The 17927-nt window shown below is 40.5% G+C and overlaps 1 protein-coding gene across 2 annotated transcripts in view; it reads right to left on the reverse strand.

Moving 5' to 3' along the window:
• Window positions 1-867: 867 nt before the first annotated feature.
• The window catches only part of LOC130076190 (desmocollin-1), a 163218-nt gene continuing 146158 nt past the window's right edge, over window positions 868-17927 (reverse strand). Inside the window, exons 9-14 of one of the 2 annotated variants that reach the window (XM_056241169.1) lie at window positions 13826-13947; window positions 11759-11876; window positions 11079-11387; window positions 5870-6074; window positions 3972-4410; window positions 868-2851 (exon numbers count right to left, since the gene is read on the reverse strand). In XM_056241169.1, the coding sequence (XP_056097144.1) occupies window positions 1907-2851; window positions 3972-4410; window positions 5870-6074; window positions 11079-11387; window positions 11759-11876; window positions 13826-13947 (2138 nt within the window). In that variant the 3' untranslated portion in view covers window positions 868-1906. Of the gene's footprint in view, window positions 2852-2920; window positions 3141-3971; window positions 4411-5869; window positions 6075-11078; window positions 11388-11758; window positions 11877-13825; window positions 13948-17927 lie in introns of those variants that run through there. The other variant, XM_056241170.1, reaches the window with a different exon arrangement.

Consider the following 17927-nt stretch of genomic DNA (forward strand, 5'->3'; position numbering starts at 1 on the left):
TCGTGAGATCTCAGTACCAACAGGGACCACTTGGGGCCACAACAATGCAGTCCAATAGGAAGGCAGAAACCAGGATGAATGCAGTAACTCCACACCCAGTTTACAGTTGACCTAATCCACCTGAAAAATATGGAATGAAATGGGACGCATTCAATTCAAAGGTCACACAACAGTTTGAGGCTGTCTACACTGGACAAAGCAAAAGTTACGAATCCATTTGCACTGCGATCGGAAGTAGCACAAGCGTGTGGAGTAAGTCAGAAATTGAACAGGCCGTCAGTTTACAGTTGGTGTCCATCTGTAAACTCCCGCCACATCCAGTGTAGACAGTATCAGTGATTATAATAGGCTCTTTTTGCTTGTAATGTCGCACCGCTTGCTTCCAGTGTAGACACTGTGTTAGGGTAGTCCTGATCAAATAAGCTCCATTCTGTAATTATACTTGTCATAAAGTAACATTTACATGACAGAGCTTGATATTTGGGTTGTTTAACAAGGTGTGGGTTTGTACTGGTATTAGTAAGCCCCCTGGTATTAGTGCGCATGATGGTGGAGTGATACAGTGGTTCTGGTTCAGTCCAGTCACAGTGAGTCCTCGTGGCCAAAAACAGTGTGATATATCGGGATATCATTGCAGAGTGTGTGCTCAACCCAGAAAAAGGACTTCGAATACATTTAGTTGGACCTTTCGCATTCAATTGAGAACAAAAGTTCCGTTTGGGAAGAGCGACACATCCGAATCCGACATCGTATTGTAAATGGTTGGGTTTAATCTGCTTCAGTCAATTCAGTGTCTTCCAGTTATATCCAGTGGATTTCGATGTGGCATTATATATATAATATTCTCCAGTTTTCATTTTATTATTCTATTATTTTTTGTTGCTTGAAGACTACAGTACTGTTGTTACTTTTCACAATGGCATTCAGTGATATTTACATTTAAATGCATTTACATAGAACATTTTTTCATGTTTTTTTCCTCCAATAAAAAAAACAACAACACCATTTGTATTCTATTTGAACATCATGTATAAAAGTGCATTCTAGCTGAAGCAGACCTGTCAGCTCTCGTAATTCACCTTCACTTTTTAAATGTGGGATTTATTTTGACAAGTAATGGTTGTTTGTGCAGTTTTTTTTTTTTTTTTGCACAATTTTAACATCACTACATTTCAACTGCGTCTTTTTTCTTTTTCTTGAGCAACTTTGTATACAATCTGTTCTTGGCAAAAAAATGCAAGTAATTTTGAACCCTGACAATGAGACATCCGCAAAGCAGAATTTCCATGCAGGTTTTAAAATTGATGCGTGTTTGTTTTTGTGTGTATGTGTAAACACAGATAATCTTTGTGCAGACACTTATTCAGGGACTTTACTGTAATATTCAGTGCTTTCTTTTGAATAATTCAGTTCTCTTGCTTTTGTGAATGTATAAACAATTTCTGTACAAACATTAATTTTCCTTCTCCCTCGTGTGTTGCCGTATCTTTTCATCTATCGTTCTGGCCTTGCGTTTCTCATTCCCATGTGGTGCCATTGTCTTGCTCACTGACACAAAAATCCAAGTTCAAATCTCTTACTTTCTCTGTTGTAATTAAATGTGATCTGGTATACAGTGAACTTTGCTTTTCGCTCACTGCCAAACACACTTCAGGAATGTCAAATGCTGGCTAAAGAAACACACCTTTGACTGTGCTCACACATCAGCTTTTCAGCACTTATTGCTTCAAATTGCATCAATCACTCTCTCCACTGCCTCTGCTCTCTCAGTTCATTTTTCCTTGTCTTCCCTTATTACCTTTCCTCTTAGTCTCTCCCTCCTTACCCTTCACTTTTCATTATTCCAGCTCTTGTTGCCTTTTAATCACTGTCCCACCCAACCCCTCTCCTTCTCGCTCTCTTCCTCTCAGACATTCGCCTGCTCCTCGTCTTCAGACTGGTCCTCATTTTCTTTCCATTCCCTGTCCTTGTGCTTTTTGTGGGCCTCTACATCTCTTTCCTTATCTTCTTCATTCTCCTTCTCCCTTTCCCTAAAAAGCTGGGCTAATTTCTGGAATTGTGGGCCCCAATCTTCCAGACCTGCTCCCCACACCTCCTTCTCGGCGTCTTTACTGCCATCGCTGTCCAGGGAACTGAGGGACCCGGCGCGCGAGCCTGTGCCCTCCAGCCCGTACACCTGCACCGAGTCGTATGGAGGCTGCGAGGGGTCAAAGGTCACCTGTGCCAGACGCAGACGCAGGAACTCGCCGACCCTCAGGGCGAGAGAGTGAGCACCTCCGATGGGCGCCCCTCTTCCTGACGCCTCAGGTGCTGAGGGCCACGCTCCGCCATAACCCAGGATGCCCCCAAATGCTCCCCGGCCTTGGCCAGGGTACGGAAGCAGCTGGGGTGTCATATCCCTCCTGCCCAGCGGGTACCCGGTTATGCCCATCCGTTCGTGCCAGTCTCCTATGAACCCGCCACCCTCCGGATACATCCCGGTGCTCAGTGGAATGCTGGCCTCTCTTTCGGGCCTGCCCACCACAAATCCGCTGCCCATCTCCAGCCCGCCCCGTCCCAGAGTCCCCGAGTAGTCCCTCTGCTGCTCCCCCTGCAGGATGGTGGCATAATTGCCACTGACCGATTGCATTTCTGCGCTTCCGTTAGCAGAGTCAAGCACCCCAGGGTGGTTGGACTCGGCAGGCCCTGCGCCGCTCCTACTTAGGGAAAGACTGCCCCGCGAGGAGTGCCGTCCAGCACGGGGGAGCGTGGAGGAGTCGCACATCCACCCTCCGGTGGTGCCCGGCCCAGCAACCGAACCGGAACGGGTCAATACCAGCTCTCGTTCGCGGGGGGCTGTGTCTGGCTGGACCTGTATGGGACGGGGAGGAGCAGGAGGGTTAGAGCGGGAGGTAAGAATGAGTTTATTCTTCTGTTATTCAACAGAGGGACGTGTGAGGAGAGAGGGAAGAGAAAGCAGAGAGATAATTCAGACACAATGAGCAGGTGAAAAAAAGAGAAACAGTGATAACAGTGAAGTGAGACAGTAAGTTATTAGCGAGTAGGGGAAGGAAGTGACAAAGTTAGACAGATGGAGAAAGAGAAACGGTTGACAATAGCTGAAACAGGTTAATTGAGCTCTAAAAAGAGCTAACACTGCACTGTGAGATGAGGATGAGGAGAAAGAGAGACAGTGAGAGACAACTTGTGAAAACACATCTTTCATCATCAACCTGTTTGGCACCTACAACAAAGAGCAAGCGAAAAATAATCTTCCAGCTAACTAGGGATGTGCAAAACAACATATTTTCACACATGGGACATGTACTCACTTTTAATAAAACTAAAGTAAGACTTTTTCAGTGGGAAAATATGTCTACCTTTTGCGTTTCATTGGATAAATGTGTATATGTGTAAAATAAGACATTAAAATTCAGTGGATTGGGCTCTTAAGATGTGCAACGGTATAAAAAAATAATGCAAGCTGCTTTCAATATTTTTGAATTCACGCCTTTCAGTTGTAACTGAATCTGTGGCTAACAACTGTCTCAGAGCAACACACATTATGAAATAAATATTAATATTAATTTCACAGTTGTTTCCAAGTCTCCGGTTCAGTGAATGTTTATTAGACATATTACATTAATACTGATTCGATGCTGCCGGAGTGTGACTGAGAAGTGTGTCTATGAATTAAAATTAGCCATACAATTTTTTTTTCTTAGGCGTTGTGTTTGCTAAAGCTGTTTAACTTATCCAGCCTTAAGCAGTGAGTGGTTTTCTTATTGTCTTGTCTTCTTACTGTTTGTTTAAAAGTCCATCAATTATTAAACAATAATGCATTATTTAGAGACCTCTGGAGAATGAAATGAATAAATTCAATGTACTACATTTGGGTTTTACCCCAAATATTGGTTATTAAAGCAGCTTTGTGATTAATTTGAACATGGACTTCTTACTTAAATAATTAAGATAGAAGTATGTTGCTTTACCCAGTCCAGATCCTGGCTTTGACTCTGACTCTGCTGGGCATCACTGCCTGCGTCATCCTTTGAGTCATTTTTCCTTGGCGTTCCTCCCTCAGATGTGGTAGCTCCGTCCTGAGATGCTGTCCCTTCTTTAGAGCCGTGACCGGCCTCTGATGCTGGCACGTAAATGGCCCCGGGCTCCAAAGGGCCAACCATAGCCGCCTGGTTTTGAATGACTAGAGAGTGGTCTGGTTGATTCCCAGGAAAGCGGTAAGCCAGCTCGGATAAGCCGGGCTCATAGGGGCCCTGTGAGCGACGCAGCACTGGGAGAGTGTGGCTGCTGTAGCAAATCCGCCCATATAGAGGGGCTCCTTGACTGGTGTACTGCCCCGGGTCAATCGCTCCAGCCTGAGCCCAGCTGCTATACGCACGAGCCTTCTCCTGACAGTGCTGTGAATAACGTCTGCGGGAACACGGAATATTTTATGAATGGAAGTTTTATGCAGCCTGCCAAATAAATAATAAAATAAAATACTAAGATCATTTTAAAGAAAAAAAGAACTGGCAGCACCATAAAACTAGTCCATACGACTTGAGCAGGATATTCCAAGTCTTCTGAAGCCACACAATAGCTTTGTATAAGTAACATACCGAATTATAAAGGTTGTTATTCACATAAAATCTTCCACCATATAGCTTTTAAATCTCATTCATGCTTACACACACGCACATCTGCTAATTTTATGTTTTTGTTGAGTTTGTGTGCAACCTCAAGAGAGGTGATGTGATAATTGCGATAAAGCCATAGGTGTTTGAGATGGTATGATCTGTCTTCTTCTGCTTTTGTTTGCTGCGTGCCATTGTTGTTGTTGACTTTTATTATGCCCATGGGGAAATTTAGTTTCAATGAGTTTTAACATGCGTTCACACAAAAAACAAACAATGTACAGTACATAAATATGAGAATCACACAATATAAAAATCGCAGAATCAAAATGACAAAACAATCCTCCCACATTCATCATCACAAACTCTACAAAAACACTCTTTCATTTAAGCATTTTACCTTTGACTTCAGCTTAAAACTGATTCTGTAGTTCTTTCAAATATAACCATTGTGAAAATTAAAGCACAATTCATTGTAACATTTCAACATTAAAATAAACAATGATCAACTCAAAACTCATTCATCATAGACAATGAAATTATTATAACCTAAAAAAGCATTTAAATAAAAAGGGCCATGATGAATTAAAATAGTGGCAACAAATAAGATGGATTTTGGAGGTGATTTGAAGCAGAATTAATATTAGCAATGCATGATTTTAAGGAAAATGTAACTGCAATTTTTTAATAGTTCACCAAAATAATAATAATAGTTCACCAGAACAAAATAATAGTTAACCCAAAAATGAAGATCCAGTCATCATTTGTTCATCCTCAAGTTGTTCCAAACCTGTATGAATTTCTTCCTTCTGCTGAACACAAAATAAATATTTTGAAGAATGTCCGTAACAAAACAGTTGACTTCCATAGAATTTTTTCCCCATACTATGCAAGTCATTGGGGGCCCAACAACTGTTTTGTTACCCATATTCTTCAAAATATCTTATTTTGTGTTCAGCAGAAAAAAATAATAAAAAAAAATTCGAAACAAATTCATTTTTGGGTGAACTATCCCTTTAATACACTTTCAAACGTTATAGTATGGAACAGAACAGTCAGGACATTCCGCTAAACATCTCCTTTAATGTTCCATGGGAAGAAAAACAAAACATACAGACTTGAAATTACATAAGAGTGAGTGAATGATGCCAGAATTTTCGTTTTGTGGTGAACAATCCCAAGTGCATTCAGGAAGTGTTTTATGAATGTGCAGGAGCCAAGGAGTGAGTTGATGTAACAGATGTAGCCACACTCACATGTTCCTGCTGTCCAGGGTACGGTACCCCCTGCGTGCGTTATGTGGGGCGCTCTGCAGCGCTGTGATGTCGAATGCAGCCGTGTCGGCCTCACCTCCTCCTTCATCATCATACGTGATGATGTTCTCTCTTACATCATCCTCCTCTAAAGGCGAAAGCGAGTCCCTTTTCTGCCTGCGCAGAGACAGAGACAAAGCACTGACAGCTAGAGAGAGAGAGGAAAGACAGAGGGAAAGAAAACAGTGAGAGGTGAAGAGAAAAAGTGAGTGTTTTATGATTCCATTTATAAAAATTGAGGACTTGTGTGTATGTGCTGGGTGACAAATTTTTGCAATAAAATTGCAGGGTGCTAAAGAAAGACAAACACTTACACAGGCTGATGCCCCATAATTACTTTTATTACACAGCTCTGGGAAATACTCAATTCTGATTGGTCAGTCACTGCATCCAGTGGTCTGATATTTCCTAATATTCACAGTCGTCCATGACAATGCTGTTTATCAGAGCACTCATCCGGGTGACTGAATTTGGTACTGCTTTCACGTCTTTCATATCACACTGCACCTTTCCATATCACTCACACTCTATCGTTTCATACAAAGATATTGACAGTGTTGACAATGACCTCAGAGGACTTATAGTAATATAGAAATAATCAGTATTATTTCTATATTACTATAATATTGTCACAAACAGTGTTCATCTTGTTGCTAGAACTATTGTTTTGCACACTGTTGTGGACTATTTTTCTTAGCATAAGCTCCAAGATACTATCACTGATTCTTGAAATAAGGGACAAAACATGTCCCCCATTAAAATGCTGCAATTTGCCTTAAAAAACAATAAATTATTTTAAAAGGCTTCAAAAGTTGGATTTGAAAGACTTGTGTACCTATGTTTAGACCCTTTGTTTTGTATATATTTATATTATTTCATAGTCATTTTATAAAATACCGGCACTGTACTATGAAAGCCCATGGAAATGAACTTGTCCCCCGTAGAGGTCACAGTATCAAACTGCAAGAAAAAGTGTTTTAAAATGCCCAAAAATGAGGTTAATTGGGTGGCTTAAAATATCACAAAATACTTAAAGTGAATATTGCATTATTTTATACATAACAACAGCCTTTCAAAATATGTCATTAATTCATGTCAACTCCGTCAGATATTTTTGAAATTCGAAATAAATCAACATATTTTGGTCAACTTTAACCCTAAGGACCTCCTATGACTTCTTTCTGTTGATGGATGCAGCAGTCCAACACATGGTCTCGTAAGTTTTAATTTTTAAAAAAATATTCAGCAAACAAGTTGAAATCCCTGTGGTGACAGCTTTTATGTGTCAACACTGTCTTCAAAGTAGGCATGATTTCAATCAAGAATTTTTAAATAAAAGTTGGTATTTTGGTTTAGTTTAGTGGCAGCTGGCAACTGAGGAAAATCAAAATGGCTACCATTTATTAGACATGATTAAGTTGAAAAAACATGTTGTTTTGTGAACTCCGTCAGACGTCAACTCTGTCAGATATTTTGTCTGACCGTGTTGACATGTAAGCTGACGGAGTGGAAAAGTGCTCCCAAATACTCATTAAGCAATGTATAACAACTACATAACATGATAATATGATCGAAGTATACCGGTACATGTTGATTGACTTAAAATATCTTAATATACCCAAATGCCAAATAATAACTTTAATAAAAAGTATTGTTTTTATCTGTACTGTAGGCAGACATGGCTAGACAAAAACTGTCAGTGGAGGAGCAAAGAAAAAGTAACAGAGTTTCAGATAAAAATGAGAGAAAGAATTAACAGTAGGCGCGTTTCCATTACAGATTTGCTCAAAACCTTTGTTTTTGTTTTTTCAAATGTCAACAAAAAACTATTGTGTAATGACGCAACTCTGTTAAAGCGTTTCCATTAACCAATGTTATGCGACTAAAACTTCATTTTTTCCTCTCGTGATAAGTCATTCCAAAAATCATGGCAGGTTTATGTATATCCCAGCCACTGCACTGGCCATTATTATTATGTGTTTGTGTGTTATCCAATCATTAATGGCAAGGAAAGACCCTTATACTTGTGAGCGGCACATATGAGATGTGTCTGGGTGTTTCTACCTCATATCTGCTTCGAGGTCTTGATTGTGGCATTTCTTTGAGGTTTAAAATCCAGTATTCCTGTATTTCTTTTGTCTTTTATGAATATAATAAAGAAATCTGTCCAAACATACTGTGTCCTCTATGTCAGGTGACTGTAAATGTAAAAAAAATGTTTCCATTGTAGTTTTGCGAAATAGTTCATTTTCGAATTGCCTGAAAAACCATCTCATGTGAACGTAAAAACGTTTTTGCAATAAATGGGATTTTTTTTGCGAAATTGACATGTTTCCATTGGGCGTTTTTTCAATTTGCGCAATTTGAAGGGTAATGGAAACGCGGCTACTGACCCAGAAAGCAGAAGAGACCAGTTAGAAAAGGAGAGACTTAACAAAAAATTAAAACAAGTAGGAGAATTAGGACCAAGAGCAAAGAGGCACCGCAGAAAGTATTGGAGGAAAGCAAAGAAAAGGTCCAGAGCTATGCAGATTAGACGGCTAAATGAAATAGACACCCCACCAGAAGGTCCTCTGGACCAGACTGTTGAGGGCGAAGGGCTGGAGAAGGAACCGATGGGGGAGGATGACAGGGAGGAAACGAAGTTCGCCGGGCCATGGTGGAGCAGAGGGTTCAGAGGGACACGGGGAAGCCGTTGACTAGGGTGACTGAGGTGTAGAAGGGGACACAGAAGGGCGCGGTGGAGACAGAGGGACTGAGGACCGAGGAGTAGAAGGGAGTGAGGAGTCTAATGGAGCCGGGGGGACGAGGGGACAAGGTGAAGCCAGAGAAGTGTAGTCCAGAGGTGATGGAAGCCTGGTGGAACTGATGGGCCTCCTAGATGGAGGTAGGAGCCAAGGGTGAGCTAGTGGACTGATGGGTCGATGTGGAATCCTGGACTCTGTGGCAGGAGTCGGATCCCAGACATCCCCTCTCCAAGATGGTGCTGAGGACTGAAAGCCCCTCAGCGAGCCCACCATTCCACTGGCGTGTAGAAGGCGAGTGATGGGGCTGACAAGAGGCAGAGGAGATGAGGATGACGGCTGGATGATGAGAGGAGGCGGGAGAGGGAGGTTGGGTGGGAATTCAGGCTCAGGAACCGACTCAGGCAAGAGGCGATCATCTCCGCTGAGTGCTCGGGCGGCAATCTTTGCCGGTGACGGATTCTCAGGCGTGGTCGGAGACGAGGGCTCAGGTATGGGGGCGACCATCTTGGCCGGATATGGATTCTCAGGTGTGGTGGCGGCCATCTTGGCCAGAGACGAGGGCTCAGGCGTGGCACTGGCCATCTTGGCCGGAGACGAAGGCTCAGGCGTGGCATGAAGCTCAGGCTGGGCAGGCATGACTTAAGGAAGCTCAGTCTTGACAGGCATGACGTGAAGAAGCTCTGGAAGGGTGGTCTCGACGGGACGAGACTCTGGAAGGGTGGTCTCAACGGGATGAGACTCTGGACGAAGATGGGAGGTGTGGCAATGAAGATGGCAGGTGACGGTGATCCAGGTATTGTTCGAACGTACCCGGGATCGCTGCTGCTGGAGCTTGCTGGTGCAGATGATCGTCCAGTCCGTACCAGAAGACAGTCTTTAGGACGCCATCTGCCCAGTCCACATGGCGAGAAATTTCGAGGAACCTCTCGATATATTTCTCGAGCAGTTGGCCTTCCTGGAAACAGGTTACAAGCCGATCTGCAGGATTCAGTAGGGTACGGAGAACGACCATTTTCTCCTTAATTCAGTCAGTATATAATTACCAACTTTTTGGGTATGGTCGGTTCTTCTGTCACGCTTTGGCTGCGTGAGGCACGTTCAGGAAGACGGATCAGGCTGAAACTCTATTTATTTACGAACAAGACACGTACCAAACTTAGCAAGTAGAATAGACGAGAACCGACAAGGGAGAACTGAATCTAGGGAGACTCATGTCTGTGATGAGGATGATGACAGGTAACAGGTGAAACCGATTAACAAGGAAACGCATGGTGCACAAACACACAAGGCAAAACAAAGTCCAAGACAGGTGTCACAGTGACACTCCCATTGCCATGTCAAAACTAGGTAAATATCTTTAATCGGTTTGATTCTCGATTAGTTTGTCAACACCGTCAATTGTGTGTCAACACCGTCAATTGTGTGTCAACACCATTAGTTGTGTGTCAACACCGTATTATGGAGGTTTTTCATTTTTATAAAAAAAAATTGTTTCTTTTGTTCAATTGAGTGTTCATACATTCAAACACCAACTTATCTACATGCATCAGTGTGTTGTGTGCACAAAACCACTGATTGTATATATTCAAAATTAAAAAAATTAGTAAACTAAATGCAGGTAATTTAAAATGGCTAATTCCACAACAATATAAAATAATATTAAAAGTCTATACAATGCAATTTATCACTTAACTTTACAGTGTTGTTGAATTTATTAAACACAAAAAAACATATTTTCATGTGTCAGACGGAGTTGACAAAAGTCAAGTTACTAAGTGAGTAAATGTCAATTTCTATAAAAAGTGGTTAAATAAAAAAACTGTTTATTTTCATGGTATGATTGATAGATGAGACCAGTGTTTATGAAGATATCCAATTCAAATTAATGTAGTATAGATTCTTTGTTTGTCAAGAATCAATTCTTGTCTCAAGAATCAGTGATATATATACAGATATATTGAATTAGCTTTTATTTTTTATTTTCTTTCATTTTCATTTAATTTAGGGTTTAGTCATTTTTTACATGCTTTTGTCATTTTTATTGGTTTTTGTTTTTATAAATATTTATATTCAGCTTTAATTTATTTTTATTCCAATTTTTATTTTAGCAATTTTAGTACTTCAACTAAAAACTTATTTTATTTCAGTTAGTTGCCAAGGCAGGTTTTTCATCTAATATTTATTTATATTTTATTTTGAAAATATTTATGTATATATTATTTTGAAAATATTTTATTTATATTTTATTTTGAAAATATTTATTTATATTTTATTTTTGAAAATTATTTTTATTAGCTTTGATTTTAGTTTTAGTTAACAATAACATTACTGATAAAGATAAAATCTATATTTGACCATCTGACTGTCCATGATCCCTACTATATGGAAGCTAACACTAAACTTACCCAAAAGAGTGGCCACACAGGCTAAAATGGCCAGCAGGGCGGCAGTGCTGAGTCCAGGGGAGGGCAAGGAGGAGTGCTGGGGCAAACAAACTGTCTCCCTGTCCCACTCTGCCTCACTTTGCTTCTCTTTCTCTCCCGCCCGGGCTCCTCCTCTCAGACAGGGACATACGGACACCGTGACTGTCCCAGTGCTGGTCAAACCGGAGACCCCGTCCCTCAGGACCAGCGGGACGTAGAGTGTGAGGGAGGAAGATGTAGAGCGAGACAGTGTCTGCAAAGGTGACGCCAACACCAAGCTAGCAGTGGGGCCTAGAAAATGAGAATAATAGCAGAGAAATTGAGATAGACAGGAAAAGGGGGGGCTTTTAGATCAAATTGAGCTCGATGGAACTTTAATTTAATTGAACTCAATCGAGTGCAGTTTAATTCCATTGCTGCTCGTATAACATTTGTACAGACCAGTGAGTCCAAATGCAGCATAAATGCCAGAGCACATTTCGTCTGTGTGTGCCGGGAGAAGATAGATGTGGCAGAGAAGCAAAAGCAAACAATGGGGAAAACAAAGGAGCAGGGCACAAAGCAGTCACACAATGTGGTTGCAGACACAGACTAACGGATCAAGAGAGACGCCGATGCACACGGCTGGATGGGAGAAACAAATTGTGGTAGTAACTGCAGACCTCCACTCTCCCTGACGCTGAAGTTGAGGGCAGCGTTGGAGTCCGGAGGGATGTTGAAATGGACGGTGCTGTCATTTCCTCCCTCGTCTCTATCAATCGCCCGCAACACCTGCACCACCTGAGAAAATGAGATAGGAGAAAGATGGAGAGAGAGAAACAATATAAGGGGCAGAGCCAAAAGGGAGAAAGGAGAGAAAGGAGAGAAAGGAGAAGAGAGCGAAAGATTTATGAAGAGAGAGGAGAGATTATAAAAATAAAAAACAACAACCTGATGCACATTTTAATCTCAGATATCAGCATTAACCTCGCCAGCACCTTTGCAAATGGGTGACTTGAGACTGATTAGCCCACACTATGCAGTCAAACAATAATTAACTCTGACCGAGTAGCGAGCTTGGGGAACACCCAAACATAGACACAGCTTTAGCATGTGCTCTGAAAATGAGGCGCCGACTCCAGAGATCCACTTAAACTAGAAATATTCACTCGATGGGCCTCTTTTTGCAGTGCTCTCAACACACATTAGGGAAAAAGTTCTAACAAAAATGAGCCGTGTGATGCAGATCAGAGCTGTGGGTTAGCCGGTTGTGCTGAGGCATGAAAAAGGGAGCATTTTTCTGTGATTTCAGTACTGCAATGAGATAATGTCGTCACGTTAGTAGTTTTCTGAGTCTGTCACCAAACTTTCCTCCTCATAATGGGACTTGTGGTAGGTCGTTATGCGAGCTTCTAGTTGAATAAGCAAGCAGACATTTAGTAAAGGCTTTTATCCAAAGTAAATCACACAGTTCCATAACAAGATAAATCGCCAAAGGGATCTTTTCTATCTCAGTCAGAGTTCAGCTTTGCCATTACAGGAATAAATTACATTTCACAATATATTAAAATAGAAAACAGTTATTTTAAAGTGTAATAATATTTCAGAAGTTAACTGTTTTTTTTTTTTACTGGATTGTACTAATAAAATAAACGCAGCATTGGTGAGGCTTCTTTCAAAAACATTTCAAAAATCGCACAGACTGTATTGTGAAGGTAGTGTAGTGGTCATCAAACATGAATGAGGAAAGACTGATTGTTAGTTTAGATTATAAATAAATTCAGGAAATTGATTAAATAGATTTTATTGTCCCTAAAGGAAAATTATTATTATTAATAATAAAGACAACAGTTTTACGAGAAAAATATTTAAAAAACATTGTCTGATGAAGCATCACGGAAAACATTAAAACACCAGCTGTGTTCTTATTTTTATCACATTGCGAGTGCACAAAAGTACCTACATCACATTTAAAAATGTTGCTCCAGGATATCAAACTTGCATGTAAGCACATTCAATGTTGTTCTAGGACCAACAAGGTTGATAATAACGTTGATCAAGGAACTACTTGTCCTACTTGGTGAAATCACAATACGCTTTCACAATTTACCGCAAGCTGCGAAGACAGCAGAATGATGAAGACAGGAGAAAGGACACAAGCTATGACAGCTTAACAGATGCACCACATCCAATTAAGAATTGAAGAAAAAACATGAGTCAGGCAAAAGGGGAAAAAAAGGGACAATATCATGGAGAGACAGGCACTCGAAATGAAGGAGAGGCAAAATGGATGAAAGCCAACAGACCAAAAGATGAGCAGATTATAATGTATATCTATAGAGAGGAGATGAGAAAGCTTGAAGCATCCGCTAAATGGGAACAGCAGTGATTCAGCTGCAGGGTAACGGCAGAACTAATCAATCAGCGTGCAGGCTGTATAAATGGACACACTCACAGATGTGCACAAAAAATGAGAGCGTACCAAAAAAAAAACTTTCATGCACCACCAAATCTATATGAACACAAAGAGTGCGAGTCAGTGAGTCTAAAGGCCTGAAGTCTTGAGAAAAGGTAATTAATCACCCATAATTCATCTGTGACAATTACCTAATTACAGAGCTTAACAAAAGGACTCTCATTAGAGCACTTCCTGTGCTTTTACACTTCGGGTGGAGTAACGAATTATCAAGTCAATGGAGACAAGTGCGACCTTCCTTGCACCCATTATAACATGTGGCTTGTTCTCTCACCTGTCCAGTGGAGGCGGAGTCACACATGGCTGTGTTGTACTGCCTATCTAGCTCTGGAGCATTGTCATTTAAATCCAGCGTTTCTATGGCAACCACCACTCTGGACACCTGGCTGGGGTTATCTGAGGTAATTGAGAGAGCAGAGAAAGCAAGTCACCAAAAATACACACGCATGACACAGATTGAGTGGCTTCTTGAGGTGTGCTCGCCATGAGCCTGGGCCACTGAAGGTAAATTGTTCTCTTTTAAAGTTTATCACACATTTCCATGTGCGTGTCCACTCACACTTTGAGAAATCATATGCTGAATGCTGACAATTTTCACACACTCATGCTCTTTTACAAACAGTAATGAGCTGCCTACGGAGGCAGTATTTTAAGGCATTGTATTGCAAAAGGTAGCAGCATCACATGTATCCTTTGCAGACAATGCTATTTCATAATGCATTGCGGCAAACTGAGGAAAAATATACATCAAAGTTCCCATGAAATCAAAAATGACGTTTTTTGGCTTTTAGTATGAACATGTTAGTCTTACTGTTATCTATAAGCTCCATCGCTCCAAACCAATGGCAAAATTCAGATTTAGAATATATAAGCATTCAAAACTTACAGTCTCTCACTTTTGCCAATATGGATCACTGATTTTGATGACATCACTCTGCACTTCAGCTTCTAATCAGATTTTCTGTCCAATCAACTACAGCGAAACTACAGCGCCCCGCCCTCAAATAGACGCTGAAGCTGCAGCTAAACTTGGTCACTTGTTCACACATTTACTATTTTCTACATGGTGGATGGCACATATTGCACTATATAGGGGATAGGGAATGATTCAGACAGTGTAAATATACGTTAGTTTCACGCGAACCGCAGCAGAGCGCACACACAGTCTGCTCGGGTCCAGAGACAAGATAGCACAAAGCAGAACATATGTGCGAGTCGGTGCATACCAGAAAAAGTATCAGATGTATCGGAGAAACAGTAAGAGATTAGGAGGAAACTGCGGCTTTACCGAGCTCAACAGCTCTGACCAGGCTGTGATACAAACTAACCGCTATTGGCTGTTTAAAAAAGGGGAGGAGCTGTTCGATATGTCCCGCCCTGTCTTCCTGTTTCTGTGGAAATGACGTCAACACATTGAATAAGGCTGTGCGTATCAAGGCACTTCAGTGGGCCTTTAAAAATGTATCCAAGATAGAAGAAATGTTAAGTTTAAATAAATGTATATTTCATATGATACAGAAATGAATCTATAAAAAATTATTGGACCCACTGTGTGACTTTTTTTTTTAAATGAAAAAATACAGCATTTTAGTCTGACTTTCTTGTATTGTCCTATAACTCTGAACCCTCAATTTTTATGATTTTAGTAATTTGTTATTTGCAGTACATTAATAATCAATCATACCATTTTTATTTTATTACTATTGATTTTCTATTTTATACCGTCTAACTTTTTTAATGGTATTGGTGTAATATATATATGGGTCTATTGCTTGGTCTTGTCTGTAAAGCACTTTAAACGGTTTTGGTTTGTTTGGAAAGGTGCTATATAAATAAAATAGGATTTCAGCAGTTACTTTTCATATTCTAGATGAATGGCTTGTCATGACGAACAAATAGCTTTCAGTAGCTTTTAATTCAGAATAGATCGGCATATTGGTACAGTATAGGTTGAACAAACTTAAAGGATTGGTGTGAGCCTAAAGAGAAATTGAAGCATTCTGTCTTTCTTGCTACAATTCAGTCCCACACACTTGCCTGTGGTTTGGACTGCTTTCACACAAATGTCTTGGACTGCATCCACACACACACACACACGCGCGCGCGCGCACACACACACACACACGCGCGCGCACACACACACACACACACACACACGCACACACGCACACACGCGCGCGCACACACATGCACGCACGCACGCACGCACGCACGCACGCACACACACACACACACACACACACACACACAGACACACACACACACACACACAGCTGTGACATGATGTTGTGGATTAGTGCCCACTGCTTCACATTACTGGGAAGAGGCTTTGCCTACAATAGCCATCAGGCCTCCCTGAAGCGGCTTAGACCTACTTTCCATACTGTAACACAGCGGCATAGATCATCTACTAACATGCTATCTCCCTGAGCAGTGCCAATGTATGTTTAAACCATGTTTAATCCATGCATGCATTAAGATCATACATAAAGGATAAAAAGTAAAAACACAAATCCATTAAATATCTGCTAGTAATTTTAGCCATAAATATTGCATCCTTATACAAATGTGATCAGGAATGTCGCAAGCCAGATTAGAACTTGTTAGCAACACTATTTTTACTAAGTAGACATGGTGGCATGGACATTTTCAACCATTATTATGAATTATTGAGCTAATGAACAACATGCCATCCTGACCAATTTCCAGGTCACTGTATATTGGGAAGTTATGAACTATAAAAAACACTGCTAAAATTTTCCAGTAGTGTGACTAGCTCAGCTGTTTTCAAAATAGTGCAGCTTTTCCAGTAACAATCTACTTTTGAAACATGTAGCGGTACATCATGACAAATCACTGTTTTTAATGTCAAATTATATTGTGCACACAGCTTACAGCCGAGCAAACCGAGGCACTAATCTAATGTGCTCTCCTGAACTCTATTCTCTCTCAAATGTAGTCATTTTAGTGAATTAAACTTGAAAGGTATTTAAAAAGAATACTTGAATATAACTAAATATTTCTCTATAAAAAGAGGCAGTGATTTCTGCACAAACACATGAATCAGTGAAGCATTTCAACAAGCCAATTCAAAAAGAAAGAAATCATTGATCCATGCCTCTGCGCAGCAGTGTTAACTAAAATGTTTTCATTTATTGAAATGAAGTGGAAATAAAATAAAACACAAATATTGGATGGATGGATGGAAAAACTTGAACTTAAAAAACTAGAAAATTATAAATGTTGTCTTGGGCCTTGGCAACTAACTGAAATAAAACTGAAATAAAAGTAAATAGAAATAAAAATGACAAACTATTAAAATAAAGGCTAATTCAAAATATGAATAAATAGAAATATTGAAAAAAACAAATGACAAAAGCACTTACAATTACTAAAATTAAAATTAAAATGACAATATAAAAATCTAAGCTAATTAAAAATATGAATGCATACTATAATCACAAGTACATAAATAATACTATAATAATTCTGCTGTGTCACTGCATTTTTTTATTTTAGAAATATTTAGCAATATTCTAGGTTATATTGAGCTATATTCTCTTTTTTGTATTAAACTATGTTCAAGTGTAATGCTGTCAACCTAAACAAGATTTTTTATTTACAGATTCAGAAACTTCTGAGCTCTGATTAAATTATATAAATGGATATGTATACACTCACCTAAAGAATTATTAGGAACACCATACTAATACTGTGTTTGACCCCCTTTCGCCTTCAGAACTGCCTTAATTCTACGTGGCATTGATTCAACAAGGTGCTGAAAGCATTCTTTAGAAATGTTGGCCCATAGTGATAGGATAGCATCTTGCAGTTGATGGAGATTTGTGGGATGCACATCCAGGGCACGAAGCTCCCGTTCCACCACATCCCAAAGATGCTCTATTGGGTTGGGATCTGGTGACTGTGCATGGGGGCCATTTTAGTACAGTGAACTCATTGTCATGTTCAAGAAACCAATTTGAAATGATTCGAGCTTTGTGACATGGCGCATTATCCTGCTGGAAGTAGCCATCAGAGGATGGGTACATGGTGGCCATAAAGGGATGGACATGGTCAGAAACAATGCTCAGGTAAGCCGTGGCATTTAAACGATGCCCAATTGGCAACTAATGGCGCTTTTCCACTGCATGGAACGGTACGGTTCGGTTCGGTACGGCACGCTTTGGCGCTTTTCCACTGCATGGTACAGTACGGCTCGGTTCGGTACGGCTCACTTATGGCGCATTTCCACTGCATGGTACGGTACGGTACGGTACGGCTCGCTTCGGCTCGCTTTAAATGGTACCTGCTCTGTTGAGATTCCAAGCGTACCGTACCGATACTAAAATGTGACGTGAAAACACAACAGATCACTG

This window comes from Rhinichthys klamathensis, unplaced genomic scaffold (assembly GCF_029890125.1).
Source record: "Rhinichthys klamathensis goyatoka isolate OS25496 unplaced genomic scaffold, OSU_Roscu_1.1 h1tg000631l_1, whole genome shotgun sequence".
NCBI classification, from domain to species: Eukaryota; Metazoa; Chordata; class Actinopteri; order Cypriniformes; family Leuciscidae; genus Rhinichthys; species Rhinichthys klamathensis.